Source organism: Crocuta crocuta, unplaced genomic scaffold (assembly GCF_008692635.1).
Source record: "Crocuta crocuta isolate KB4526 unplaced genomic scaffold, BGI_CrCroc_1.0 scaffold333, whole genome shotgun sequence".
Lineage (NCBI taxonomy): Eukaryota > Metazoa > Chordata > Mammalia > Carnivora > Hyaenidae > Crocuta > Crocuta crocuta.
The window spans coordinates 2441406-2449157 of record NW_027532856.1 but is presented as its reverse complement, the minus strand read 5'-3'; the positions used below and the strand labels follow the sequence as shown (position 1 = coordinate 2449157).

Here is a 7752-nt window from a genome sequence, read left to right as displayed (position 1 = left end):
CTTCACCAAGTCCCTCTGACACTGGACTTCCCCAGAGGGAGCAGACAGAACTTCACCACAATCCTCCTCAGACACCCTCACCCCCTCCTAGCTGATCTCCCACAAAGGTGTTTCCCCAAGAGAGAGGCAGGATCCAAACCTAACTGAAGACACTAAGGGCATCAGGAACCAAATGCCTTGAGTTGGGAAAGTGGCCAATGGAAGGAAACCTCCCTAAGAGACCTCAGGGGAACCTCAAGAGAAGCTGTCCTAGACACACCAAACCCCCATTTTGTCAAGATGGGTACCAGCTTACCAGGGTTTTCAGAAGGGATCAAGGCCTCTCAAGGCCGGCAGACCCTACAGCAAGCCCGGGCCAGGACCCTGAGGTGGAAGGTTCAGTTCTACGCCCGGCCCAGCCCCAGCCTGTTCACCCTCTCTCTTGCGGGAGGAAAGGCCTTTTAGAGCGCTGCAGCGGGCCAGGGATGTGGGAGGTATGTGGCCATGTGTATGCACAAGGGCATGTCCTGGAGTACACGGTGGAGTGCGCATGTGTGCATGTGTGCGTGCCTGGAGGGAGGAGGGAAGTTCTAGCTGCAAGTCTAGGGACTTATAAACCGTGTGGAAGAATTTGTCTCAGATGTCAATTGAAAGCATTTTCAAATGTCCACCCCACCCCCTCTCCAGGAATGGGGGAAGTGACAGGGCTCAGGAACCCAATCCTGCCTCCTGCTTACCAGCCCCTGCCGGGCCTGGGGGCACAGCTGGAGCCCGCACCACCTTCTTTCCTGGCCCAGCCTCTCCCCGGATAGGTCTAAAGCTGAGGCACGGAAGGCAGCAGCGGCCTCTCCTCCCCGCCCCCACCCCCCCATTGATCCCGATTCCTGGATGACTCCCGGGGGAAGGCCAAGAATCCTGTCCCCTCCAGGCCACCATTTTGTAACTGCTACAGAAACTGCCACAAAAATGGGGCAGCCTGGTTGCGCCTGGGGCTGCCCTGGCACGAGGGCCCTGCACTTAGCTTTGTTCTCCTGTAATCACTCCAGGTGGCAACAGCTGAAGGCGGACATGGCTTCCCCCCAGGCCAGCATCCACGAAGGGGGCCAGGGGAAAATGGCCCGTTGCCGCTTAAACAGTCTTCATAACCTAGGCCGAGGGGGGTGAGGACCCTGTCCTTCCCCCTCTCCTACTCTTTCTTCATCTCAGCAGCTCAGGGGGCCAGGCTGACATCCACTAAATGCTTTTTAGAAGCCCTGTTAGCAGCCTGTGCTCAGTTCCCCAAGGCACAGAGCGGGTGTCCTAGGATTTGGCTTCTCCCAGAAGCTGACAGACGACTGGATTCCTGACCGAAAACACCCTCACACCCTCGGGGAGGTTTTGCCAAGACTGGGTCAGGGAAGGAAGGTATCTCCAAGGCTCTGCCTCCCACCCCACCACCCCTGTCTACTAATCCCATCCCCCCTTTCTAGGGCAGCCGCCCATAGCAGCAGGGAGGGGGATGGGATATCTGCTCTGAAAGGGGACACTTCTCCACGCTGAACTGCTCGGGCTCAGTGAGCTCCAGGAGAACCCGCATTGGCTTTTGTGGCGGCGGCCAGTTTGGTGACTGCTTCTGAGAGCACGGGCCTTGGGGACCCTAGGCACTATCATTCCCCCACCTCAGGGGCTCCAGTGCGATGAAGGGCACACCCGGGTCAGGGAAAGGCTGAGTGCCAAGGGGAAGCGCACGTTCCACCCGCCCCAGAAGCCTCCTGCCGCAGCTGAAGTCATCTGCCCTTGGTCCCAGAGGGGGCTAAAGTTGGAGCCCAAAGGCGCTGCATGGGAGCATTCATGGGGGGCGGGGGGGCATGACTCCTGCCACAGAGGCCAGGCTGGGTCCGGAGCTGGGACATCCTCTCTGCCGACCCTACACTATAAAGACCCTCTGCTGAAACAGATGAAAACGATGGGGTGAGATGTAAGTTGTTTCTGTGACTCAGAGCGTAAAACGTCCCTGAAAACTAGCANTCCCTCACCCCCAGGCAACAGGGCGCTCCCGGCACCCGCGGAAACGGCCCCGCCGGAGGATAAACAAGCCGCCGGCCCCGCCGGCCGGGAGGAGATGAAAGCCGGGGGTTTCTCCTCTGATCACGAAACAGGCTCTGAAAGGATGCGGGGCCGGAGCCTTTATCTACTTCATACTCGGAAATGGTTTTAGAATGAACTGCTAAGATAAGCTTCCTTGGACGTTTCTCGGTGTGGGAGGCTTGCGGGGCGCGGGGCAAGGATTCGGGACGTTGCGATTTTGGCAACAACCCCTCAAAAGCTCGCTGGTCGCTGAGAGGGGACGCGCAAGTTCAGCTGGGCTCACAGAGCCGCGGGGGCCCCCGGCCAAAGCGGTCGCCAAATTCCTGGCCTGACCTACTGGTCCCCCATCAATCCAGAATGAGGGTGTAGGGAGTAAGTAGGACCTAGGAGACCAGCCAGATTCTCTCCTCTTAGCTGGACCCCCAAGTCCCCAACCCGATTGCAGCCCGACTTTCTGAGAGAGCCGGGAAACCCCGGGAGCAGTTAGATGTGCCTTCCCTTAAACTAGGCACAAAACCAAACAGAAGGGGTGAGAAGTTTGGAGAGGGGCTTTGAGAGGGGAGGGGAATGTTGGGGAGTGGGAGGGCACACCAGAGGATTCTGCTGTGTTTCTTTATCTGGGTGGTGGTTTGTACCGGTGTATTCATCTTGTGGAAGTCTGTAGAGCTGTACAATTAAGATTTGCTCACACTTTTGCAGGAATGTTCCACTTGAATAAACCTGACATTGAAAATTATACATGTATTTATCATATGTGTCTATACACACATGTATATACATACATGTATCAGCCGTGGAGCCCAGAGTATGAAAGAAACTGGCTGCAGGCAAAGGACAGGGATCCCCAGAAAAGCCCACCTTTGAGCCTCTGGGACTCTCGAAGGGGGTTTCTGGGTAGGTTAGGAGGCTAAGGCCCATTCACCAAAGCTGAGGTGGCTGGAGGAGGTGGGGGCCGCCTAGCTGGTGCCGCCTGTACGGACACCAAACCTTCTGGAGCCAAATGATTTCTGAGAGCAAAGGCAAAGCTTTGTAATTAAGTCCCACTTTTCTCTCTCCCTCCCTCCCTCTCTCTCTCTCTCTCTTTCACACACACAATTTTCTAATTCGCTCCAAGCATTTTTAAGAAATATTTTCCCTGCGGTGGGAGTGGGGGGCAGGAGTGAGGGTGTATGGGATGGATGCTGTTTTGGAAGATCAGTTACTTCTCAGATTTTTTTTAAAGACACTTCCTTCTGATAGACTTTTGCTTTCAGAAAATACTTTAGGAAGAGATCAAAGGACTCTCTCCCCAACCCACTTTCCCAGTGTCTTCAACCCTTACTTGTCTTATCACCCACGCCACTGGGCTCTGACGCTCTGTATACAGAGCGAGGGCAATTGGCTTTGAAGCCCCGGATTAAGCCGAGCCAAATCCTTGCCTCAGAATAACAAACAATACAGGTTCAACAGGAGTTCTCATCAGTAGCTCATTTTTCAAACGCAAATTCACTGTCACTAACACAAGCAACATTGAACTCAACAGGCTATGAAGGCTGATAGTGGAGATTTATCTGGTGGCAAAACCATGACCTAGGAGTAGAGCAGTCAAACAGTTAGGAAATTTTCATTTTTGGGAGGTTTATATTTAAATTTTTGTGGAGCTCACTTTTATCTATGTTTGGGAGAAAATGCAGTTTCTCACATCTTTCAAGCTTGGCAGGGATGTGAAGGAGGTAGAGAGAGGAGGGGTCTGCTCTCTGCAGTAAACAGCCTAAAACTTCTGGTTGCAGGGCCCTGAAAGGGACAGAAACTGGCTGGGAGGATTCTGGCCTCATTTTACACCTGACATCAGCGGTTACTGAGCATTCAGAGATGGATGTCCCTCCCAATGTGATTGGCATTTTAGTCCCCAGATCAAATAGTTTGAGAATCTGAAGTTACTATCCAATGAAGGGGCCTATTCTCTACTTTGGTCTTCAGACCTTCAAGAGCTTAAGGCAAGAGGCTTGTGACTCAAAGACTCAAACTAGGTTGAGAAACATTATGGTTCCCCTTGTTCGGGGTCTGCCTCTCCCTCAGCCAGACAGCAAATATCATGCCCCTAACCGGCCAGGTCTCTAGGGCAACAACCCCATATGGGAGGGCCCTTGTATATAAGGGGAGTTTCTCAAAGTTGGGGTTTTGTTCTGGGGCTGGCGTATCATCTGCTTGGCTTGTATAGACCTGGCAACTGCCTGATTTTGCTTCTATCTACAAGAGTCAAGTGACCTCCCTTCTCTGGGGTCAGGCTTACATTCCCTTGGTTCGCCAGCAGTCTAGGAATCTGTGATTCCAGGTTCAGGACAAGGGTTCAGGCCATCTGCTGAGTAATGCAGGTGTTTCAGGAAGGGTGCCGATAGAGACACAAAGAAGAGAACTGGGACTTCACAGGATGTTGAAGAACCACAAGCCCAAGCAAAGCAAGCTGCCTCAGGAGGCTGCCTGTGGATGAGAGGCAGCGAGGGGGGAGGGGGCCACAGGGATCAGAACTGAGAATGTGGTCTCCAAAGTCGGTGAGCAGCGATGCCAGAGGAAAGAGGATCTGTGAGAACCATGGGGAGGGGCGATGAGGCTAGTGACTTTCTTAAGGACTAGACCTGGTGCAAGAGTAACTTTCTGGCAGAAAAATGAAAGGCCAAGACCACGATGAAACCATAATTGGTCAACCTCATCACAGCCATTTAAAAACTATTGTCATCATCCCCTGAGGCCCATCTTTAAGTCTCCACTAGGATCAAACACAGACATCTGCCTGAAGCTGGTCACCTCTGGAAATGTGTGCATGCGTCTGTGTGTGTGTGTGTACGTGTGTGTGTGTGTGTGTGTGTGTGTGTGTTGGGGAAGGGAGGGAGGAGGACCCACACTGATGCAGGAAACCCCACTGAGGAGAATCACAAATGTCTTTTGTTTAAAATGGCAGAGGCCAGGCAAGCCCCAAGAACATGCTAGCCATTTATTTTCAAAAGACAAGGTTATTTCTACTGCCTAAAAAAGGAGGTTCTGGATCTTTCTCTTTCTTCTTTCCATCCCTTCACCCCAGCAGTTACAAGAAATAAATTCCCCCTCTTCACACCTATAATCCACTCAACAATTTACCATATGCAGCTCACGTGACCGCCATTTGAGTCTCACAGTAACTAAGAAAGGAAGGATGGCAGGTAAGTCTACAGTCACCAGCTCCATTTTAGCCAGTACCATTGAGCCACGGGAAGTTTACAGACCTGCCCAAGGGTATTCAGCTAGGAAGAGGCAAGACTTGAGAGACCTGGCTCGCCACTGTCTTCAAGGACTATCCCAAGTGGTACCCTCCACCAGGCTTCCCTAATGCATCCTCCTTCCCCAGCCCCCAAATGCAGCAAATTCAGGCCCTGACTTCCCCATGCCCCTTCCCTGGATAGAGCCTCCAGATGGCCTTGCCACCTACCAGGGCAGCACATGCCCAGAACTTACCCCCAGCAAAACAAAGGAAACCTTGCAAGGCCTGCCAGTGAGCAGACGAGAAGGGCCACAGCATCCCTTCACTACACACTGCAAAACTACCAGCTTTTTGCTTCTTTTCAACAACACCGGTCTTGTTCTCACAGTTCAGCAGTTTTCTAAGAAGACAACTGCTGAGCGGATGCCAGACATTTCTCTAATTACAATTAATTTTGGTTCACATGTATGACACGCTCATATGTGCCAGAAGCTAGGTTAAGTGCTTTACATACAACTGTATGTATTAATTTGCAGAGGGGTGTGAGGAGAGGGCAGAGACCCTGAGGCAACTTGCCTGAGGCTTGCACAGATGAAAGCAGCTGAGCGGAACTGGAAGCCACTGTGGTCTGACTCCCCATCCCTGGCCCTTGAGGCTTCACCACGTTATTCCTTCGAAAACCCAATTATGGGCCCACAGATATTTTCACACCTACCCTGTCCCCCAGGGACCAGAATCAAATGTGAGCAAGTGGGGAGAGGGCAGTTCCTACACCTGAACTTTCCAGCTCCTCCGTCTGCAGCAATCCGCCTGCACTGATAGCCGCTGGCCTTGCCGGTCCTGCCCCACCTGGGACTCCCGGCCCCGCCGGTCCCAGTGAATCTCTCATCTTGCCCCGTATGCACCTCCCTCCTCTCACCCTCTCCTCCAGGCTCTCCCACAGACACCAGCGCATTTTAAAGATGTTTCCACTTCATAAATCATCATCTCTGGCAGCCACCCGAGAGCTACTCCCCAAACAACACATACACACAGAGCCCAATGGTGCCTTCCCCTTGGCTGAGGTGGGGGGGAGGGGCTGGCAGTAGAGGAGCAGCAGCCCACGGGATGAGAGATCTGGGGTTGCCGCTGCCAGGAAAAGTTATGGAAATAGGAAAACGTGGTCCTGTCTCCTTCCTCTATCTGTTGAGGGATATCTCCGGTCCCCAATCAATGCAATTCTGAGAAACCAGGCAGGTCCCCCAAAAGAAGACAAAGCAGCCCCCCAGGGGGCCAATAATACTGGGACTGGGACCTCCAGCCTCCAGATCCTTATTTGCATTTATTTGCATAGCGCTGCCCCTCCCCTCCTTCCCTGCCTCGGGGCTCCCTGGAGGAGGCTGGGTCTCCTGGGGAAGGTTAGCGGCCCAGTCAAAAACCGTGGTAGAAGGCTAAGACCGGCTAAGACGGGAAGGGCGAAGGGAACTCCCAGCGCTCCTTTGGCTGGAGTCCTAGAGGACTGTCAAGGGAGCTCCTGGGGGATCCCCACCTCCCCCACCAGTCATCCCCCATCCCCCAAATAAATGTCCCAGCGCTGACCTGCCCGCCTTGGTGATGATCATTTCAGTGCCCGCCTCGTGGAACTTCTTCCACAGCTCCTTCTCATGCAGGCCCACCTTGATGTTCTCGATGGTCTAGGGGTGAGAGGGAAGGGGTCTTATGTCGACCTGGGCCACGGCTCCATGTGGAGCCCAGAGAGCGGAGAACACAGGTCCAAGGAGCTATGCAGAGTCCTGCCAACCCCCGGAGCCCACGCCTCAAGATTTCGTTTCATAAAATTATCCTGTACCACTGGTGAATTTCTCAAAATCTAATCAGTAGCTGAAACCCGCTCCTTCGGAGCCGCACCTATAGATGGTCCGCAGAGGACACGTGCTCACCGTGCCAGGGCAGATGACACACCACACGAACGTAAACACTCCACGTGGCGGGACACAGCCACAGGTTTGTGGATGCACACAGACATAGGAGGGACACACGCCCCCGCGGCCAGGCTTGCGCACCCGCAGACTCTACGCAGACCCATGCAGGTCGAGGGTCCGCACAGGGAGATTCCTTTCATTTCGATCATCAGATTATCAGTGTGACCCTCTCAGCGACGTCCCCGTGCCGGCTCCCTCTCTCACCCGACCGGGATCTGTTCTCCCCTCCCCGTGCCAGGCTTTCGCCTAGGCCCTCTGAGCGTCATCGGAGCCGGACGCTTGGCCTGGGCTCGCCCCACTGCCACAAGAGTCCCCTCTCCCGCCTGTCCCCAAGTAGCCCCGAGGGAGCGAAGCAGAAGAGGGACGAAAGGCAGAGAGCGTGAGCCCTGCCCCGCGGAGCAGAACGCGCAGTCCAGGACCGGCCAGGTGCCCCGGGAAGCGAGTCTTGTCCTCAGTGGGGCGGACTGGCAGACGCAGGCTGCCCTGCGGACAGACAGACCGACGCCCGACCTCTGCCCGACGGCCAGCGCG

At 54.3% G+C, this 7752-nt stretch overlaps 1 protein-coding gene across 1 annotated transcript in view; it reads right to left on the bottom strand.

The window, feature by feature from the left end:
- Window positions 1–7361, bottom strand: part of TBX4 (T-box transcription factor 4) — a 27211-nt gene extending 19850 nt beyond the window's left edge. Inside the window, exons 1-2 of the mRNA XM_077745595.1 lie at window positions 7185–7361; window positions 6839–6933 (exon numbers count right to left, since the gene is read on the bottom strand). Of these exons, the coding sequence (XP_077601721.1) occupies window positions 6839–6933; window positions 7185–7361 (272 nt within the window). The remainder of the gene's footprint in view (window positions 1–6838; window positions 6934–7184) is intronic.
- Between the last annotated feature and the right edge of the window lie 391 nt (window positions 7362–7752).